General features: G+C 38.0%; 3 protein-coding genes and 1 non-coding gene across 4 annotated transcripts; 1 reads left to right on the top strand and 3 right to left on the bottom strand.

The window, feature by feature from the left end:
- The first annotated feature begins 1,081 nt into the window (after positions 1–1,081).
- On the top strand, positions 1,082–8,898 carry LOC137948207 (lon protease homolog 2, peroxisomal-like). The gene is made up of 17 exons (XM_068794207.1): positions 1,082–1,269; positions 1,767–1,858; positions 1,989–2,079; positions 2,914–3,083; positions 3,928–4,019; positions 4,328–4,507; positions 4,618–4,701; positions 5,154–5,281; positions 5,453–5,654; positions 5,737–5,943; positions 6,152–6,282; positions 6,794–7,007; positions 7,114–7,419; positions 7,618–7,812; positions 7,933–8,178; positions 8,357–8,458; positions 8,588–8,898. The coding sequence occupies exons 1-17, from the start codon at positions 1,163–1,165 to the stop codon at positions 8,669–8,671; spliced, it is 2,631 nt and encodes an 876-aa protein (XP_068650308.1). The 5' UTR covers positions 1,082–1,162; the 3' UTR covers positions 8,672–8,898.
- LOC137949123 (U6atac minor spliceosomal RNA) lies at positions 2,350–2,474 on the bottom strand. The gene has a single exon (XR_011111696.1). It is a non-coding gene; the product is annotated as a U6atac minor spliceosomal RNA (small nuclear RNA).
- Positions 8,899–8,982: 84 nt separating the features above from the next.
- LOC137948231 (superoxide dismutase [Fe], chloroplastic) lies at positions 8,983–11,613 on the bottom strand. Its single transcript, XM_068794237.1, has 9 exons — positions 11,401–11,613; positions 11,223–11,272; positions 11,020–11,085; positions 10,714–10,902; positions 10,252–10,423; positions 10,032–10,150; positions 9,610–9,636; positions 9,470–9,493; positions 8,983–9,382 (listed from the first exon to the last, which is right to left on the bottom strand). The coding sequence occupies exons 1-9, from the start codon at positions 11,459–11,461 to the stop codon at positions 9,176–9,178; spliced, it is 915 nt and encodes a 304-aa protein (XP_068650338.1). The 5' UTR covers positions 11,462–11,613; the 3' UTR covers positions 8,983–9,175.
- A 1,202-nt stretch (positions 11,614–12,815) lies between these two features.
- On the bottom strand, positions 12,816–20,488 carry LOC137948355 (ATP synthase subunit delta', mitochondrial-like). The gene is made up of 2 exons (XM_068794423.1): positions 20,125–20,488; positions 12,816–13,320 (listed from the first exon to the last, which is right to left on the bottom strand). Exons 1-2 carry the CDS (start codon positions 20,386–20,388, stop codon positions 12,976–12,978), a joined length of 609 nt encoding a protein of 202 aa, XP_068650524.1. The 5' UTR covers positions 20,389–20,488; the 3' UTR covers positions 12,816–12,975.
- Between the last annotated feature and the right edge of the window lie 88 nt (positions 20,489–20,576).

Genomic DNA, 20,576 nt, shown 5'->3' with positions numbered 1-20,576 from the left:
TTAATAAATTTTTAATTTATTATATGATATTAAATTATTAGGTACTAGCTTAATTACTAATAATTTTCTCTCACCACATTCCATTGTCTCAACTCCACTCACTTTCTTGTTGACTCTGGCGACTTGGAACCAAACAACATAGTGCAGTCACCCCCTACTATTCTATTAGAGAACGCTTCTTTCCTTTTATGTTGGTCTTTTTCATCTTGTCTTGTACTCGCAAGTGAATTGTGAACCCCGTGAGGAAAAGCAAAGCTTAATGTTTCTAGTTTTATCTAACACGAAAAGGAAAGAAGCTCCCCTTCTTCGTTACCAAGTCCCGAAAGGCTAAGGGGTATCCGAGCATACTCGCGAGTTTGTAAACCAAACCTTATATCACTTGAGTTCAACTCAATTTTTTTAAACTAGCATGAACCGCTGCTCGAACTTGATTCAAAATGTTTTCAAATCGAGCCAAACTGAGCTGGGTTCTAGTTGGGTTTAAGTTATTCGCAAACCGGATCGATTCAATGCCACCCCTACTTATGCCGAATCGAACCCACTTTCAACCATAAATAGTTTGACCAGCTATCACATCGAACCGATGTTGGGCAACAAGGGCTTTTACTTGAACAATAACATGTCACATATTTCTTTTTCAAGATGTTATAAAATTGTAAATAAAGGCAGCCAACGAAGGATCACAAAGCCTTTTTTCCTGTAATGCAGACTTGAAGCATCCGCTTTTGGTGGATAATTCCAATAAATCCACGTTCCAGAATTTAATGTGGGCCCCGCTTCAACGAATTCAGAATCCGTGGCGCGACCGCCCGCCGCCTCCGACTACAATGATGTCTCTCTCGAACTGACGGAGACGGTGTACGAATGAGAGATTTAACCCCTTATCCGACGATCGACGGCATATATTGCACGAGAAGGAGCCATCAATTCATTATGGAGAATAAAAGCCACGAGCGACGACAGTTTTTATTTTATCATTTGTTATATTTTATTCTTCTAGTTTTTGGGGTCGATTGTCGAACCTCATTGACGCAGTTGAGTGTATAATTGCGGCTTTTCTTCCTCTCTCTGGCTTCGTGAATCCCTGAAGAAACAAAATAAAATTTCTCTGTTTACTTCAAATTATTTTGATCTTCGTTCTGCTTGCTCTGATCTTGCTTGCATGGCGGAACCGGTGGAATTACCGACCCGGTTGGCGATTCTTCCCTTCAGGAACAACGTTTTGTTACCTGGCGCCGTTATTCGAATTCGGTGTACTTCTCCAAGCAGGTGATTATTTGTTTCCCTTTTTTGTTTTTTTAGTTGTTTAGTAGTGTTTTTGTTTCAACGTTTGTTTGGTGAAGCTCGTATTAGCGAAGTCTGTTTTTCTTTGAGCTCTGAAAAGCTCGAAAATTTGTTGATGTTATTTTTTACAATACGGTTTGTAGTTTTAAAAGGTCTTCCGATCGCCTTTTCTTTAGTATGCTGTTCTGGTAGTTTCCTTACGATTTTGTAAGTTAGATGCGGTTTACAATTTTTATTCTCCGTTTACTTTTTCTAGACTGAAATGTCTTGAGGAGATTGTGGAGGCTTCAGTTGTGGATTTACTGAAAACAACACTTTTTTGGATTATTTTCTTATGTCTCTTTGGATATCAGTTGATCTTATTGAATTACTTTTGTGTTATTTCGTCGAGTTTAGCACATTTTATATGGAACTTCTCGGTTGTCTACTTGTTGTAAACTAATGCTGCTGAAGATTTTATCCATGGACGTAAATACGTGTAGTGTCAAATTGGTGGAGCAAGAACTGTGGCAGCGGGAAGAGAAGGGGTTAATTGGTGTCCTCCCGGTTAGGGACGTCGAGACTGCGTTATCAGGTGATTGAAATGTTTTCTAGGAGATTATAGCTAGAGTCTGACAGCTTTTGTTTTAGGTTTGTTATAAAAAAAGAGTTTTTCATTTTTTTTTTAATTTGGTTTACGTGCTCACTTGTGGGAAATGATTCAGGGGATCAGAGTTCAAAAACTTCTCCTGCCACTTCAGAATCTCACAAACAGGACAACAAGAGTCAACATAATCCAATTCATTGGCATAACAGGTAATCCTTTTTAAACATTGAATTTACTTCATGTTGATACCCGCAGGGGTTGGATCCTCTCCTGAAAGCATACTGGTCTACAAGTTTGGTAATAACCATGTGCCATGAAGATTTTTCCTTCGTTAAATGAAGGACTAAAAATTTCCTTCTTTCCATCCTTTCTATTTTCGCTACTTTTCTAGAAAATTAGTTGACAGGATCATGCTCAGAGATTTGGGTGCCTATTTGTGCCCATTCCGTTCATATATTTTTTTTTGAAAAGGGAATAGACAAAAAATTTGGTATGATCCACCGTGAGGTGGGTAGCCTTAACTGAGTGTGGTAACAGGTAAGCCCGAAGGCTGTTCCCGTCCCTGTCTGGGGAGATGCCAACCGTCTCTCCTAGTAATTTACAATATATTTGACAAAAGAGGATATATTGTAAATTACTCATAGAGATAATGTAAATAACTTGAGATTCAAGTTTGCACAAAACAAGTTTGAAAAGATGTGGTTGGTGGAAACCTAATTTTTTATTTGTGTTAGAGTAAAAACCAGAACGTGAGGTATAATTTATCTCTTGTGATGAAGTTACTTTTGGTGCTTGAGTTATCAGTCAATGAAGTCCAACAGGTGATTGATGTTCTTTTTTTCCCAAAAAAAGCATTTTAATTTTTTTTCTTCTTTTTGAATTTTTTAATCCTCTCTTTATACAATAAAGGAGTTTCAGCTAGAGCCTTATAATTTATTTCTTGTGATGTAGTTACTTTTGGTGCTTGAGTTATTAGTCATTGTAGTCCAACTGGTGTTTGATGTTATTCTCTGTTATCTCAATAATTTCTCTTTATATAATAGAGGAGTTGCCGCTAGAGCCTTACATCTCTCCAGAGGGGTGGAAAAACCAAGTGGAAGGGTTACATACATAGTTGTCCTTGAGGGATTGTGCAGATTCAGTGTTCAGGAGCTCAGTGCAAAGGGAACATATTATATTGCACGTATCTTACGCCTTGACATGAACAAGCCTGGTAGGCTATTCTTTGCAGCCCATTGCAATTGATAAATATTTTTTAGTAAAAATATCTACTTGAATATTCCGGTTTTCATTTGGACATAACTAGGTTGAGCATAAGAGCATGTAAGCTTCTGAAACAGTACTGAAAGCAAGTTGAGGAGGAAGGTTACTCAGGTAGGAATTGTGCATGGAGAAAGTAGATCACTTGAAAAGAGAAAGTAAAAAAAGATTCCTGGAGATTCTACTTTTTCTTGAGAATGTGTTTTTCTGCATTGATGTAAAGATCTGAAATTTGTACAAAAAGTATGGGGTCACTTAATGTTTTTTAGCTCTATTTAAGATGGAGATGGGATGACATATGTCACCTTTTCTAGTGGAAGTGATGTCACGCCATTTAACTGAGTTATTCCCCTTCTCTCTACACATTAAAAGGGAGAAATAGATTTCTTCAGGTGAAATGAATTTCCCCTCCCATTTTCCCTGTGGATTCATCTTTTTATATACAAACTCTCTAGAGGGTGATTCTTTTGCAACTTTACCTATGAAGTGACTGGAAATTATTTACCTTTTTCTTTTAGCAAGAGAGGACTATGTCTTATAAAATAGTAAGACTTAATTAAATTCCCAAAAGAAAGGGTGTCGTGATAACCGGCATTCTCTCACCCAAAAGTTTTTTTTTCTTCGAGCTATGGTTGCTACTGCTTCGATGCAGATCCTGCCTACTCTGTCCCTTCCTGCCCCTTCATGTCCCTTCAGAGTCTAAAGTCTGCTCGTATGGAAAATGTTTTCAGTTATTGGGGGATATTGCCTTTCATTCCGGAAATGCTGAGCTACTTCCTCATTTTTGCTTTACTTAGAGCTGGAGCAAGCAGAACAAGACCCAGATTTTATAGCACTTTCTCGTCAATTTAAAGCTACTTCCATGGAGCTAGTCTCTTTACTAGAGCAGGTAAAGACATTTGTTTTGACATATCCATATCACTCATTTGTTTTCCTGAAGAGCAGACGAATGAGAAAGAAGGAAAGGTCTATTTCCTTGGCGAGAAGTATGACAAGTGTATAACATTTATTTTCAGAAAAAAAGTGCATATAATTCAGCTGCATGTCATTTTTGTATTTTATTGGTCATTCTGGGCTTCTTAGTTTTTCGGAGTTGTTTGTCAAGGTTGATTGTTTTATTGGTGTTGTATAATTTTCTGTAGCTCCTGTCATAATCTGGGGTCCAATTTTAAATTAAAGTTTCATTTCTTATAACAGAAACAGAAGACTGTTGATCGAACGAAAGTTCTTCTTGAGACTGTTCCTGTACACCGATTGGCTGATATATTTGTTGCCAGCTTTGAGATAAGCTATGAAGAGCAACTGGCCATGTTGGATGCGGTTGATCTTAAAGAAAGGCTCTCAAAAGCAACTGAACTAGTTGACCGGCATTTGGAGGTATTGGTCATTTCACATTATGGTTATAACCCCAAATGCTCTGAGAATTTGTGGCTGGTAAATTAAATCATTACAGCAGCTATGCTTCTAAAATATATGTGCTGTAACAGTCAATTCGTGTAGCAGAAAAGATTACTCAGAAAGTTGAGGGACAGTTGTCAAAATCACAGAAAGAGATTTTTCTTCGCCAGCAGGTATGTTTATTCAATACTGATTTATTAGGTTGTAGTAGTGAGGTTTGAAGCTTGGAGGCTAGTGTTTAGCCAGTGGATTGAACAGTGCTGGTTATAGGTGGGATGAGAAGAGTTGAAGATGACTGGATACTTCTCAGGACCAGGATAGTTGTTTCCTCATACAGAATGGAAAAAAAAGAAGCCAGTTTACTGGTGGAGGCATCGAAGACATCATTTCCATTTGCTTTTTTTAGTTTCATTTATTTACTGAAAGAAAATGATGTTTTGGTTCCTTTAGGGAAGAATGAGAGAATAAAAACTAGTGTCTTTCTTATCTACATTTTTCATTTGTTTATTTTCATCATGTTTTTGTGGAAATATTAACTACCTGAACTCACTCACAGATATTTTATATGCAATTTCCATATTTCTGGAATTTCGTTTATGAATTTTATTGATAACATAATTTTCAGATGAGAGCTATAAAAGAAGAGCTTGGTGACAATGATGATGATGAAGATGATGTGACAACCCTTGAAAGAAAGATGCAAAGTGCTGGCATGCCCCCAAACATCTGGAAACATGCTCAACGAGAGTTACGGTAGGCACCCAGCATGTAGTAGTTGTGTTAGTGGTGTATGTTTAACTGTGTTACATCAAGGTTGATCTCTTCAGAATCTTCATTTGCTGTGTTTTGAAACTCAAAAAAGATAAGTATTGGTAAAGGATTTGTGGTCATTGACCGTTTCTTGTCGGACTTTTATTATCTTAGGCGACTGAGAAAAATGCAACCCCAGCAACCTGGTTATAGTAGCTCACATGTATATTTGGAGCTTCTTGCTGATCTCCCTTGGCAAAAGGCTAGTGAAGAATGTGAACTAGATCCTAGAGCTGCTAAGGAGCGTCTTGATAATGATCATTATGGCTTGGTCAAAGTTAAGCAGCGTATTGTTGAATATCTTGCTGTTCGCAAGGTTGATCTCTCCTTCCTATTTCTGTCTTGATCTTTCATCCAGCAGTGGTGCATATGCTCATCTCCTTGTGTTCAACATGCAGCTTAAACCAAATGCAAGAGGTCCTCTTATATGTTTTGTCGGTCCACCTGGTGTTGGAAAGACCTCTTTGGCATCATCAATAGCTGGTGCTTTAGGTAGAAAGTTTGTACGAATATCACTTGGTGGTGTCAAGGATGAGGCTGACATAAGAGGACATCGAAGAACATATATAGGAAGCATGCCTGGGCGCCTTATCGAGGGGTTGAAGGTTAATTATAAAATATTTTGTTTCCTTATCATTTCAATTTTTTAATCCATCAATGATAATTGCTTGATATCTGTTCCAGGGTATATCAAAATCATTTCTTGCTATTTTTTGACTTTTAATTGACACCAATGGCTATGCTTTTCATAAATATATCATGTTAACCTCTCATTAAAATTTACTGAGAAGAGCAATATCCAATGTATTGCAGAGGGTGGCTGTTAACAATCCTGTTATTCTACTGGATGAGATTGATAAGACAGGCTCAGATGTCAGGGGGGATCCAGCTTCAGCATTACTGGAGGTTCTTGATCCTGAACAGAATAAAACGTTTAACGATCAGTATCCTGCTCTCTTGCTGCTGAATTCATTTAGCATGCGAGTTAGATTACATGAATTCCATGAAATAGAGCACAACTCGGATATCACTTGAACTTATTTTTTGCTGGTTAGGTAGTTACTCTTTTTAAATTTTGCCACCCCTTCTACTTTTTGGGGAGCTCCTGTTTTGTGGACTTTGGAGCTTACTAATTTTAAATTGGATTTTCCCTTGAGGGGAAAAGAAAACTTTCTGATCCTTTCTCTACTCTTACTGTATGTTGCCATTTGATAAAAACTAATTTTCTCAATTGCAATTATTCAAAAAAAATTCACTTTAAAAAATAAAAACCTCAACTCCAATATTACATGAGGAACCATAAAGTGTTTCTGATGTGGTGTGTGTTGAAAGTTGTATTCAATCCATGTCCTTGTTAAGACACTGAAATGTTCTTAAAATCTGCCTACTAAATGTGGAAATCTCATTATTGAATCTTATAATGAATTAGGGTATTCCTTAACTATAGTTTACTAGCTATCTAAATGTGCCATTTGACCTTTCAAACGTGATATTTATTGCAACTGCAAACAGGATCCAGCCTATTCCCCCACCACTTAGGGATCGGATGGAAGTTATTGAATTGCCAGGTTATACACCTGAAGAAAAGCTCAGAATAGCGATGCAATATCTAATACCGCAAGTGTTAGACCAAAATGGACTAAGTTCTGAGTTCCTTCAAATTCCTGAAGTATTGGACTCAACCTGCAGTGTTTCTTTATATTTTTTTATAATATAAATTTTCTCAATGCATGATTCTTGCTGTAATTTAACTATCATGGATTTTATTGTGATAGGCTATGGTGAAACTTGTGATCAGTAGATACACCAGGGAAGCTGGGGTAAGAAATCTAGAGAGAAACTTGTCTGCTTTAGCTCGTGCAGCTGCTGTGAGGGTTGCTGAGCAAGATTGTGCAGTCCCACTTAGCAAAGATGTGCACTCTGTGGCAGAAACACTTCTGGATACCAGACTTGCTGAGGGAGCTGACGTTGAAATGGAGGTTATTTCAATGGGTGGTGTCAACAATCATGAAATATCAACTGCTTTCAGGAGCATCTCAACCTTGATTGTAGATGAGACCATGCTGGAAAAAGTATTGGGGGTAATTCATCTTTGCCTCGTTGATCAGAATACTTCTGTTAGGTCTATTTGAAGTTATCTGCTCTCCAAAAAGAAAAAGAAAAATTGAAATCATGTGGTCTATAATATCATTTCAAAATATTACTCAGCTAATGAGAAGAGGAGCACTTTTCATTCAGCAAATGGAGATCTTATGGTCGGTGGTGTCTGTGGTATGCAGCCTCCAAGATTTGATGATCTAGAAACTTCAGAGCGTGTGGCCACTCCTGGGGTGTCGGTTGGACTTGTGTGGACATCCTTTGGTGGAGAAGTTCAATTTGTTGAGGCCACGGAGATGGTGGGAAAAGGTGACTTGCATCTAACTGGACAACTTGGTGATGTTATCAAAGAATCAGCACAGATAGCGCTAACATGGGTAATTTCTTGCTTCATTGAAATTGAGATTATCTAAAACTAGAGATCTGAGATCCTTTATAAATTTGGTTACTTAAGCTTTATCATATTTATCTGTTTCCCATTTTCTTCAACTTGTTAGGTAAGAGCAAGAGCAACGGACCTTAAGTTAGTTTCTCCTGGGGAAATCAATTTGCTGGAGGGCCGGGATATTCATATACATTTTCCAGCTGGTGCCACACCAAAGGATGGACCATCAGCAGGAGTGACTTTGGTAACATCATTAGTATCGCTGTTTACTCAAAAAAAGGTTCGATTTGATACAGCAATGACTGGGGAAATGACTCTGAGGGGTCTTGTGTTGCCTGTTGGTGGTATTAAAGACAAGGTCTGTTTCCCATCTATCTTCTTTTCCAAGCGTTTTCCAATGAAGATGTTTGGTTGTACAAATTTGAGCCTGGAAAAGGATTGCACAAGTAGAAACTTTGTACTGGTTGACCTGGATATCACCATGGTTACCAAATATTATAAGGTCAGAGTTTAACATTCTTTATTTGAATTTGCAGATACTAGCAGCTCATCGTTATGGCATTAAGAGAGTTATTCTGCCTGAGAGGAACTTGAAGGACTTGGTTGAAGTGCCATCCAATGTTCTTAAAAGCATGGAGGTAATAAAGAGTACTGGCTTGGGGATGCATAATAAACCATGTGCTTGTTTGTCATAATGTTCTTCATAAACTGTGAACCTAAATCTGTAACATCCAAACTTTCTCACAGTTGCAATTTACTTGAAACAGATACTCCTTGCAAAGAGAATGGAAGATGTGTTGGAACATGCATTTGAAGGTGGTTGTCTATGGAGACAACATTCAAAGTTATAGTGAGAAGCATTGCTCCTTATTCAAGGGAATCCAGAGTTCAACTACACATGTCCGGATCAACAATAAAAAAAGTCTCTGCTGATGCATATGTAGAATCGCAATTCAGTCTCCTGGGTCTTTATGAGATCTGACTAATTGGCCTCTAATTGTATGATATGAACATGAAGCAGTAGATTATCGGAGTTCTTTCTTTCTATTAAGGGGTATATTGTAATTACATATTCTTCTTGAAGTAATCACGATTAATTCAGCTTTTCCATAACTCTATCATATTTGTTCCTAGATGTTTATATTGCAATAGGGAAAGAAGGTTGACCCAGAAATGGCATCCATGTGACATTTTCATTGAAATGGAAGCTCCCTTGATGCTTACATGTAAAATATTTCTTTTACATACTCTCAATGGTCCGATGAGCAAGACAATTCACCCACAAGACCTAAAAAAACTAGTCGAGATATGCATCCAAAATTGAATTGGGCTGTAGCCAGATCACCACAGTTTATTCAACCTCCTGATGCATCACTTTCACTATCCAAGTACATCTCCACTGCTTCCCTGTTTTCGATGTCCTCATCTTCTTCCTGATGTCTTCTCCGCTCTTCTCTTGCTCTTTCAGCTGCAGTGGATTTTGCCCTTTCTAGCCTGGAGGAAACTGCTTCCCAGGAAACAAGCTTCTCAATAAAGACAGAAATAAAATCGGTTCGTCGATTCTGCAATAAGTAAACTAAGATAATGAGATATTAATGAAAGGTTAAGTGGAAAACAAGCAAATCGGATGTGTTACAAGTGAAACTTACCTGATAGTCAAGGTAGTAAGCATGCTGGGTAAACAAAATTGGAATGGACATTAGAATCACTTCAAAACAATTAACATAAAGAAACTACAAAGTCTACTAAGAGCTGAAAGAATGATCACTATTAAGACAAGATCAAGTACCTCCCATACGTCGATGGTGAGAAGTGGCTGCAATATATCAATATTTCATATGTGAGAAAAATAGTATCCAGAATTTGTCATGAGCACAACTAGATCTATTACTCATCTAACTACATCAGTTACCCATTTCAAAAATAAGAGAATGAAGGACTATTTACAGGTGGTTTCTCTCTCTCAGTAAATCCACTCTGAAATCTCCAAACACTACCTCCAACAATTGTTTCCTTAAACATTCCTTCAATGGATGATTTGGATAGATCCTTCATCACTTGATAACAAAAAAATTTCAGTAGGATAAATATCCAAGACCAAACGTGGATTTCTCAATACAAAAAAAGAAACCCGAGTCAAATGAGGGAAATTCCAACTCAATTCGTTGAACTACTGCATGGTTATGTAAAGATATAACACCATAAACTCACCAAGTAATCCAAAACAAGGGGATTGATTGCATTAGGAGTCTTCAACACCATAAGCTTGTTATCCTCTTCAGATGGATTAGGGTTCACAGCATTTCCAACATCAAGTCTATTTGCCTTGTCTGGAGATGGCCAATAAATATTGTTTCTATTTTAAGACTAAATCTCAGAGAATGCAGGGTAGGAAACATATAAACACCAAATCAGAATGAATGCTACTAACACACAAGCCAAGCCCAGCCTGAACCAAACTGTGTTGCTGCGGCCATCTTGAACTCACTCAAGAATGCTTCATACGAACCAAAATCTCTTTTAATCAATTTTAAAAGATCCCCAGAAGGTTCTCCACCTCCATTGGGTTTCATGGACCGCCAAAAGAAATCATGATTCCAAGCCTGCACATGGCCAATTCAAAATGTTAACTGAAAATGTTGATCTGACAAGTAGAGGCCCAAAGTTCTTCTACCAGTGCAAGGGAAATGTTTGCTCTACAGAAGAAAAAAATTGGACCTCTTTTTCTCCAATGTTTGTTATTTTTTCATGAGACCATCTCAAATCAATTCATGCTTACTGTTCCAATAGCACAATAAGGGAGCACTTAAAATGTAAAATCGAGTATTTCTCTGCTATGTAGTCCAGACTTCCTCATCTATCAATGAGCAATTTTCCAGTAAGACTATAATACCTGTGCAGCATTGTTAAAAGATGGAAGAGTATCTCCCTTATTGTAGGTAGCGATTACAATATCTTCCAAGGGCAATCCATCAAGTTCAGTCCCAACTATCTGTTTATTTAGATTCTCCACATAGCCTCTATGGTGTTTCCCCCAGTGAAATTCCAGAGTTTGGCGGCTCATATGTGGTTCCAACGCATCCTACGACAGCAGAACACCGAGACTCACTGATTAATAAAAAGGAAAGCTCCCTTCATGTCTAAGGAGGCAACAGAAGAAATAAGAGAGTTTCAAATTACAGATTCAACAAAATCGTACCAGTGGAAACGGCGGAGGCTCAAAACCCAACCGCGCCATTATGCCATTCGAACGCGAGCATTTGCTCTGAAACAATATATTTATTCGAAAGAATCTTTTGTCAATTCAGTACAACAAGCGGGTTCCAGATTGTTCAGAAGAGGAAGACCAGAAAGGTGATTCATTCCGAGGAGAATAATAAAAAAAGGTGAAAGACCACTAACCCGGGAGTTTTTTAGATAAAGGGAGCTTCGATTCTGAATTCTAGGAAAGCCTGCAAGAAGGCGAAGTGAAAATTCAGGTTTATTATCCCCCAAACTTTTGATAAAAAAAGTAAGAAGTAAAACGAAATAAAATCCAGAGAAAATCAGAGGAAAGCACAAAGAGAAGGCGAGGATGAACCCTGTTGTTTTCCACGGAGGGGAGCATAGGCTAGTGGAAGACTGAAAGCTACTCCATGCATTTCTAGAGTTGTCTTCGAACTCCCTGCTTCGCTGGTTGGCAAGAGATTTGCTTGGATTTTATAGGGGACTGATTAGTACAAGTACCAGCATTTTCAATGTACTACATGTACTAAACAATGGCGGAGAGGATGAACGAAGCCATTTAGATGGAGAGATAAGGGTCACTTTCCCCCTCTCCAGTCCATTGTTATTTGTGAGTATTTGTAGTGATATTTGCATTTTTTCAAAGATTTGAGATTGCAGGTGGCTAAGTTAGAAAAATCAAATTGCTTATTTACTATTATCTTGAAATCAATTGAAAACAATGGGTCAATTACATCTAAACTAGAGTTATTACTTTGAAATCGAATTGTTGAGTGCATATTAATATTTTTCAGCCCAAATTCTGAAACTATTTGTTTCATTGAGCTACTTAGAGTTAATCCCCTTATTTGAAAAACCAATCTGATTTTATTTGAGCTTTTGAGTTTTTATATTCAATCAATTAAGGACATTTTGAGCTGTTATTAGCCTTTGCATTGTTTGGTCAAGCTTTGTGTAGGAAAGATTGTCTTTTTCTCAATTTTATTGAGAGAAGCTTGAGTGTATATGAGAAAATAGGTTGCTAACCTCGACTGTTGTTACTGTGAGCCGTAAGTTCTTGTGTAGTCAGTTGCACTGAAAATTCCTTGTTGGATTTAGACCTAATGTGCTTACTGAGTTGTTGCTACAAAATCCCTTTGTGAGTTTTTGCATAGTTGCTTAGTAAACAGCTTGATTTTTTTCAATCTAGGTTAAATAACTTAATTGTTATTGTAAAATCTATGTGATAGTGTGTATTATAATTAGCTGTTGCACCGAGTTGAGTGGCATAAATCATTTACCTGAATTATTTCGAAACATCTTGTTGGCCTCATGTTCTTGGTTTTTTTCCCCCATGAATATCGTTTTCTTTTAAACAGTGCCTTCAGCTAGGATCCAGTCTTATTTCAGATCGATTTCCTTGTCTATAAAGATTTATAGCCCGACTCCCTTAACCACTCTGGCCTCCTGTTCTGTAGCATTTCTTTGTTTCGACTGATGCAAGAATAACAATGGATATGGATTAAGTGTTCTATAGAGTCAGCGGCTTGTCTTTCAAAGCACCAAGTTGAAAAGACAACTCAGTATTCGATGTACCTTTTTTTTCTCTGTCTGATGCATTGTTTGAATCAAGCCGACTTAATGAAATCTGAGGCGCTTCCAGTGGAACTCTCAGATAACTAATAGTGACTTTCATCTCTGTTTCATGGGTGGGTCTTGCAGTCCAGTTTCCTTCTTCTTTGCAGTATTGGACACCAAAGCATAGAAAATGATGAGGGGATTCAGACATAATTAAGTTTATTTGTGTATCTTTTATTCATGAAAACTAACAGCAGATGGGTCCTGGTCAAGAAAAGCTAGAATAAAAATGAGAAAAAAGAAAAAAGAGTGAAAACTTTCCCAGTGAACACAAAAAGGAAAACCCAGAGTGTGCTTCTACCTAACAAAAGATTTACCCAGCAATTGCAAAGTTGAGAGCACTGTAAACTTCAACTCCTATTTGAGCCTCTGCCTTCTCCAAGTCGGTTGAGGCTGTACTGAGCTTCTGTGTAAAATCAGCAAGCCCCTTTTGAACCGAGCTTTGATCAAAACGATCTAGCGGCAAAGCTTCAACTGCTACTACATCAGTGACAGAGTTTGCATGAATGAAGGCAAAACCACTGCTGATAAAATATTTTGTGATTTCATTGCCTTCAAGCACAGATAGAACCCCAGGCTTGAGTTCTGCAATTGTAGGGACATGCCCAGGCAAAACTCCCATCTGCCCTGTCAATGCTGGGATGATTACTTGATCCACCTGAAAATATTACGAGCAGTTAATTTTGAGCCACATTAATCTTTTACAACCAAACTTTTCAACTGCTTCAAAGGAAGTTGTGTGGTTCAATGTGAAGAAGTTTTTTGGCTTTGGAAACAAAAAAAAATTTAAGTATGAGTTTTCAGGACTATTAAGTCTCCCTTCTCAATATAATTCATGACTCAATTTACTTTATAAGCAATGAATAGAGCAGAGAGACAACATATGTAAAAAGAACTTGAGCACATCTCTTTGTAAAAACAAACTTTGGTAAGTAAATATTAAACAGTGCACATACCTGATTTCATCCAAAACTTATCTAAGACAAATGATCACAACTTGTTGTTTAGCAGGTAAGAATTAATTCAAGTGACAAAAAGGCCACCTAAAAACTGGTGTGAATGACTATGAACTGGGTAACTGAAATAGTCAGTGCTACTTTTTTAGTACAACAGCTGGTAAAAATTATGAGCACTTGCCACCTGTTCTTAGATCTGTTAGACCTTATAGATTGTAACTCAGAACTGACCACATAAGCAATTTTTAAGCTACCATCTCTTTACACCAGTCTCTTAGGTTGGGTATTAAATATAGGGTTTGAATCATAATGCAACAAGCAGAAAATCAACAAGATTGAATAATCCTTAAATGATTAAAGCGTTTACAATCATTGTTCTTGGTGAAAATTCAACAAAAGTTAAGATGTGTAGTAAACTAATGCCACAAATTTTAGAAATAAAGTTGACAGACAAGGCTGAAATATGGCTTTACCCTGCCACTACTGTCTTAACAGTAGCAAATTTCTAGTTTTCAAGTTCCAAGAAAAGAATTTGACTTTGCGAGTACTGTTTTGTTACAAACAGTAGATAGCACAAGAAAAAAAAAATACTAAGAAATTATTCTCAATAAAAACAAAGAGAAACAATGGTACACCAGCAACCAAAAAGAAAACTTATATTAATTCTTCAAAAACTGATTCAAAATTACAGTAGATTTCCCTACTGTAAACAACCATGAACTTGCTAAAATATGTACATAACCATACTAGAAGTTTTCGACTTAACTAAACTTTCTAATTACAATTGAAAGGATTTCTGAAACTAACTTAGATGGAAACTATTTAGTAAAATTAACTATCTTTAAGACTTTCTGAAATTGACTACTAATAAAAAGAGACTTACTAACCAAAGATTTTTCAAAAAGAAAATTTTCCTGATTAAGACTGTTAACAAACTAGGAAACTACTAAAAGTAGAAATTTGCTGTCGTATGCTAAAAAAAGTACTAAAAGTGAATACTTTTCTAAAAAAGTAACTTTCCGATAACATGAGCTGCTGTCTTTCAGTTTTCTTCTTTTCTTTTCTTTTCTTCTTCTTTCTTCTGTATAACTTCAAATTTTTAGAATAATTTTCATATCTTCATATTCTTTAACCTTTTATTCCACATTTCAGTCATGTACTACATCATAGACCAACAAACTTAATTACGAAACCTGTCCCAGATTTCCTTATTCAGGTAAATTTGAGAATATTTGAGGTGACACAAGACAAATCACCCCAATTCAGAGAACTGCCCCAACTTTCATTATTAAACCTGTAAACACATTGTGGAAATTCAAGAATATATTTTTTTGAATAGCAAATTCATGAATATTTGAGGTGGCATAAACCAATAACCGTAATTCAGAGAGCTGCCGCTACTTTCCTCTCACAAGTATGCATACCTTTTGTGTACAAGTGATACGAGGGTGGACACGACATGGGCAGCACAGCCGTAGATGGACGCAACAAGGCTGACACAGCCGATTTCGGCGAATTCGTATGTTGCACTGCCAAAATGGGGAGCACTGGCGCCGCCGCCAAAATGGTGCTCTCAAGGAGGTATGGCAGCCCCAAGTCACCAAAAAACCCACCCGGTGGCAGTAGCAACTTCAGACGAAACAACCAAGGTACAGCAGCAGGGGGTGCGGGCACCCGGGCTGCCAACAGTTGCTGGGTGTGCGAGCCCAGGAGCAGCAGCAGGCACTAACATGCATGGGCATGTGGCCAGGTGTGCACGTGCAGAAGGGGCCACGTGTGCAGGAGGCGTGTGGAGTGATAGGAGCACAACAGGCTTGCGCAGGTGGCCTAGGCAGGGGTGCACATGCTGGGGCAACAGCCAGCAGCTGGCTGTTTGGTTCGAATTTCAAAATTTGAGTTTGGGGTCAATCCAAACGGATTTGGATGGGGTTTTCGAGGGATTTTAGGCATGCATGATAATGTCTTGTTTGAATTTGAATACTCTTGGGATTTTGCCTTGCTTAGGTGGCAATTTCTCATTGGCTAGGGTCTGAATAAGGAATAAGGGGGCTTATCTCTCTTTCGCCCATAAATAGGGCTTTGTAAATCACTTGTAAACAATCTCATTTTCATGCAAGGGATTCCCATTACATTGAGACTTGAGTTTATCTTCCTTTTGACTTAATTTCTTCATAAATAGGGGGCTGACTAGCCTAATCCAGAGTAAGCTAGGCCGCATGCTAATGGACTAGGAGCTATTTCTTGCTCAATCTAGTGGCATGACAACGAGAGTCATATAAAAAGAATGGCAGCTGAGAGGAAACTAAGTATACAATACCTTCTCTATTTTTTATTTAAAAAAAATACATACACAAATGCATACATTTTTAAACAATTATTGTTTTTGAATGGCATTTTCACATCATCAGCCTAACCTTTCCATATCTATGTATACAAATATCCACATCTCACAACAAAACATACTTCTTTCCACTTGAGATAAGCACATTCAATTTCAATTATCAATAGAGAGGAAACGCTCCAACCAACCACATGTACATGTTACCAATTACTATGGATAAGATACTTGGTTCTGACAAACCATTTCCGTGTTATTCTTAAAACATGCACTACAAATTTCTAGAACTAGTATAATAGAAGCAGTTTGCATGTGTTACGTTCCCAGTTTCATGAGAAGGTGAGAGGGCTTAATTTTGGGATCTAGGCGACCTAATGGGTGGACTATTTGAAGAGTGGTGATAGGTTTTTGGGGAGTTTGGGTGATGGAAGGTTAAGGCTGCGATAGATGTCGGTTGAAGGTTATGGGTTGTTTAGGCTCGAGGGATGAGCTAGGGAGGTAGAGAATGGGGTTAGAGGGTATGGTCGAGTAATTCAGGATGTTGGGGAGATGGTAAGATAGGTTTGAGGATTTAGGTGTGGAATAGATGTTAGAGAGTTTTGGGATTGGAGGTAGGATAAAGGACCTAGAAGAGAAAATGGGTTAGCGAGAAAAATATGGAAAATCTAGGAAGTGAGGGATGAATATTTATGGGCAAGGGAGGGTTGGTAATATATTTAAAATGCTCTAGGGTTGTGGAGTTTGGTTTAGAGGGTTTGGTGGTGAAAATAGGAAGATAATGGGAAGATGATGAGGGTGTAGTCCGACAATTGAGTGGACTATAAGGGAGTAAGGTGGCTCAGCTAGGGGGATGGTTTGGGGTTCTTGAAGGTGAGATGGTTGAGGTACACTCAGATAGGAAAGAGTATCTAGAGAGGTAACCAATCTCTCCTGCTAGAATAGTCCTTCAAACAATAAGTTAGACGTGGGGGTGAATGGTTGATGGAAGTAATCGAGGGCTATAGATACCTACTATACTTCAGGCTATAGTGATGGGAAGGGTTCTAGGCTAATGAAATGGAATGGATGGAAATTAGTACCAAGGACTCTTACCATTGCCAAGAATCCTCCTCCTCGGGGCGTGGATGAGCTAGTAAGACTCCGTACACTGATATACATCGTATTGATCGATGGCTATCCTTAGCCACCTTGTTGATCGAGGGCTAGCCACCTAAGTGACCTTTATATTGTCGGTCACGATGCTTCTAAGGTTGATGAAGCTATTAAGTTAGCCAATGCTAGAAAAGGATTTATATAAATAAAAGATGATTGCAAGGCTTACGGAGCTCCCTATTTATAGACTAATGAGTAGAGCTACTTCTACAGTTTTTCCTATATGGTACTAAGAGCTAGATATCACTTTGCTTGTTCTCCAAGCCCTACATTGACCCTGGATGCTTCTAGTGTCTTCCTCTAAGTTGGAGCCCTTTTTGGGGAGTTTTACTGGGCAACTTTGTCCTTAGATGAGTTGGCATCCCTCTTCTAGAGTCTTCTTTGACTTTTTGCCCCTAGAATTCAAGAGCCATTTTTTTGGGCCTTTTCGAACGATTCTGCCCTTCCTCTCAGCTGCCACTTGTCTCCTCCTCCATGTTAGCCTTCTGTCCTTGGACTCTTATATTGAACAAAAACAACTTCCTAAGGACTTCTAAATTACAACTTGATACTAGTAGGCTCATGCAGGAGCTTAATTTTCTTATTCTCTCATCGACCTCACATGGTCAACATGACCTCTCTCTAGATACATTATTGGCAGTCCGTAACAGCATGTATTAGTTTCAAAATGAATCAGATTATGACATTATGAAGTGTGCATTGTATGTGGGTGAGACTTCAAGTAAGCAATATGAAGATACAACTACCAATTTGTCATTTTTTGCTCATGAATCATGATTGGTTCCATAACACATACATGTTCGATAGTGCAACTTAAGTTGATCAGTGACATTCAAAGTTCACAAATTTTAAATGGATAAACATTCAATGACTTACACTTTTCTAGCTAAACCGAAGGAGACCAAGATAGGTTACTCGGTATATTGAGTCAAGTGGTTGTGATCCAACAATACGGTAAATATTCACTACATCAAGAAAACATATTTGTTTGTTGGATAGAACTGAAGAAAAAACCATTTTTTGGGAAAACTGAGGCCTTGGTTGTTGACAACAAGGAGCCCCACAAGTTTTTGTCCTTTCTTATGGCATGCATGAATAGTATTATTAGTTTCTAAACTACAGAAATCAGGGGTTGCCACCATGAATATTCAGACTAGCAATGGCTCCATGCTTCCCTTCTTAAAAAACCCTTGCATGCCCCTACTTCATTGCTGTTTAACTTTTTGGCCAAAAAAAATAACTGGACAAACATGACTTTTGGCCACCAAAATTGTGCCACCTCCTTAAATATACAAGGGTACCATAAACATTTTGCCCTAGTTTATTAAGGGTATCAAAATAAATTAAAGTTGCCAGTGTGTCTTAAAGTGGTATTAATGTAACACAGTTCTTTTATGAAGGACTACAGCCATACAGCGACAAATTATTTGATGTGAATTTACAATTGGAGTCTTGATTCAAATTCTCTATTGCTTCAGGAAAAAAAATAGTAGAAGTTAGGAAAACCATTTGCTTTGAGCAAAAAAACTGAGACCTGACAAAAAAAGGACTAATAAATAAATCATGAAATAGTGCTCCAGATTCTTGAGCTAGTTCTTATATCAATAGTCTAAATCCTTCCTCTTCAACTATTCTGAATGGCTTTGGAAAGCAAAAGTACTTTTTCAATTTTTTTCCAGTAAATTACCTTTAAACCTTTATTTTGTTGGGGTTGATGATAGGGTACACAAAGAAATAAGTCAAATATATAAAAGGAACAACAAAGGACAACAAGAAGCTAAAAAATATCTGAGTCACATTATTTAATCTGGTTATGATTTTCAGCATAGCATCTAGCAAGTTCTCATCAGTTATAGTTCTGGTAGCAGATCAGTGTTAAAAAAAAATCGCATCTTGGGAAAATAGAAAGCTTAGTATGCTTTTAAAGATAGTAATCATGATATCTATTGGCACCATCATATGTATGTAAATATAAAATAACTTTTTCTTAATAGAGATATAAAATAAGCTGAGTCATGCCCAATTGCTGCAAGAAACATAAAAGTGGTCCCAGCTATAGAAAACCTAAGCTGACAACTAGGCTTAATGTAAACATGAAGATACATGCCAAGTAAGAACAACAATTAGCTAGATAAACAAAAATCTGGTCTTCACACAGGAAGAAAAGTAAAGAAACATTTGAAGATGAGCACTAAGATACATGAATGCATGAATTGTGCTCATGTTGATAATACTTGTTGAGTAGTGAATGACACATATTGAATTTTGAGATTGGCCACATGATAATATGTAACAGGTTTTATTATTTTTCTATTATCCGTTTTGCCCCAAAAGGTGCCTGATACTGCACGGACATGTAAAACAAAATGTTAAGGGTTCGCATATGTCATCCAATACCTATACAGACACACAAAAACCAAAAACTTGGTTTTTTAACCTGCCATCTGGTTCAGTGCCAGACAAGGGTGTCCATCAACACTAACACAATTGAGTTGCATACACTGTGAACTGAAGACATAAAAAAGGCTTCCTTGGAGATAAAAAGTCAGTCATCTGTCCAGTCAACAGATGCATTCAGAGGCATTGTCAGCAATAGACAGATGTCAATCAAAGTGGATACTACAATTTCATTATTTTCTGACATTTAGAGAAAAAAAAAACAAATTCGAACGGCTTCGAAAGGAGAAGATCAAACAGCCCAAAATCAACCAACTATGAGTACAGCAGGCTAAATATCACCCTCCACCTCAAGAGTTCGCCATTTTCTATTAACAAAGCAAACATCATACGATAAATATCACCTGACCAATAGGCCATTCCAAAATAAACCCCATAAAATTCCTCCAACCAAAAGGCGAACAACAAGAAGTCCCAATTTAGGGGATCAACAAACCTACATCCTCATCATCTAAAAAAAATAAGAATAAAATCATATAAATGACAACCAACACACAATCTCCACAACTGTCGCTAGGACAAACAGAGGGAATAAAAAAAAGCGATGTCAGAAAAATACCTCCTTCGACGAAAGCTCGGATTGATAAGGAAGGACGAAATTGACAGTGAGCTTGGATGGGAAAGAGGAAGGCGTAGGAGGGCGAGGCTTCATGAAGGCAAGTGGGGTCTTAGGGGGGTCTATGTTGGGGACTGCCTGCTTCCATGCCTCAACGAAGGTCGTGTCGGCGGTGGAAGGGGCAGGGAGGTCCGTTGAAAGGGATCGTCGCAGGCCGCCGAGAGCACGACCCAGAGAGCGGGGAATTTGCCTGAACATAATCGACATTCTCTCCTCTGCTGCTGGTGGCAAATCTGGAACTGAAGTCTCACTCCTCTCGTCCCACGTCGCTGAAGCGTTCCCTGAAATGGGCGAGACGGCAAAGGCGGGCCAATAACAATCACAAAAACGGGTTGGCAGTCAACTGGATTCCAGCAAAATCGGCAGATCCGGTTCAAGAAATAAATTAATGGGCT

The sequence above is a fragment of the Aristolochia californica genome, unplaced genomic scaffold (assembly GCF_029961685.1).
Source record: "Aristolochia californica isolate CCGP_79_NKW_82.1479 unplaced genomic scaffold, dmAriCali1.0.hap1 SCAF_13, whole genome shotgun sequence".
Classification (NCBI taxonomy): domain Eukaryota; kingdom Viridiplantae; phylum Streptophyta; class Magnoliopsida; order Piperales; family Aristolochiaceae; genus Aristolochia; species Aristolochia californica.
The sequence above is the reverse complement of the archived record's forward strand: the minus strand, read 5'-3'. Positions and strand labels throughout refer to the sequence as shown.

Excerpts from the sequence above, each read along its gene's own strand:
- LOC137948207 (XM_068794207.1), top strand. The coding sequence starts at position 1,163 with ATGGCGGAACCGGTGGAATTACCGACCCGGTTGGCGATTCTTCCCTTC. Across the intron at positions 1,859-1,988 it reads CGTCGAGACTGCGTTATCAG|GGGATCAGAGTTCAAAAACT; the intron begins GTGATTGAAATG and ends GAAATGATTCAG. Across the intron at positions 4,702-5,153 it reads AGATTTTTCTTCGCCAGCAG|ATGAGAGCTATAAAAGAAGA; the intron begins GTATGTTTATTC and ends CATAATTTTCAG.
- LOC137948231 (XM_068794237.1), bottom strand. The coding sequence starts at position 11,461 with ATGCATGGAGTAGCTTTCAGTCTTCCACTAGCCTATGCTCCCCTCCGT. Across the intron at positions 10,903-11,019 it reads AGCCTCCGCCGTTTCCACTG|GATGCGTTGGAACCACATAT; the intron begins GTACGATTTTGT and ends CTGCTGTCGTAG. Across the intron at positions 9,637-10,031 it reads CCCTTGTTTTGGATTACTTG|CCACTTCTCACCATCGACGT; the intron begins GTGAGTTTATGG and ends GATATATTGCAG.
- LOC137948355 (XM_068794423.1), bottom strand. The coding sequence starts at position 20,388 with ATGTCGATTATGTTCAGGCAAATTCCCCGCTCTCTGGGTCGTGCTCTC. Across the intron at positions 13,321-20,124 it reads CCGAGCTTTCGTCGAAGGAG|GTGGATCAAGTAATCATCCC; the intron begins GTATTTTTCTGA and ends TAATATTTTCAG.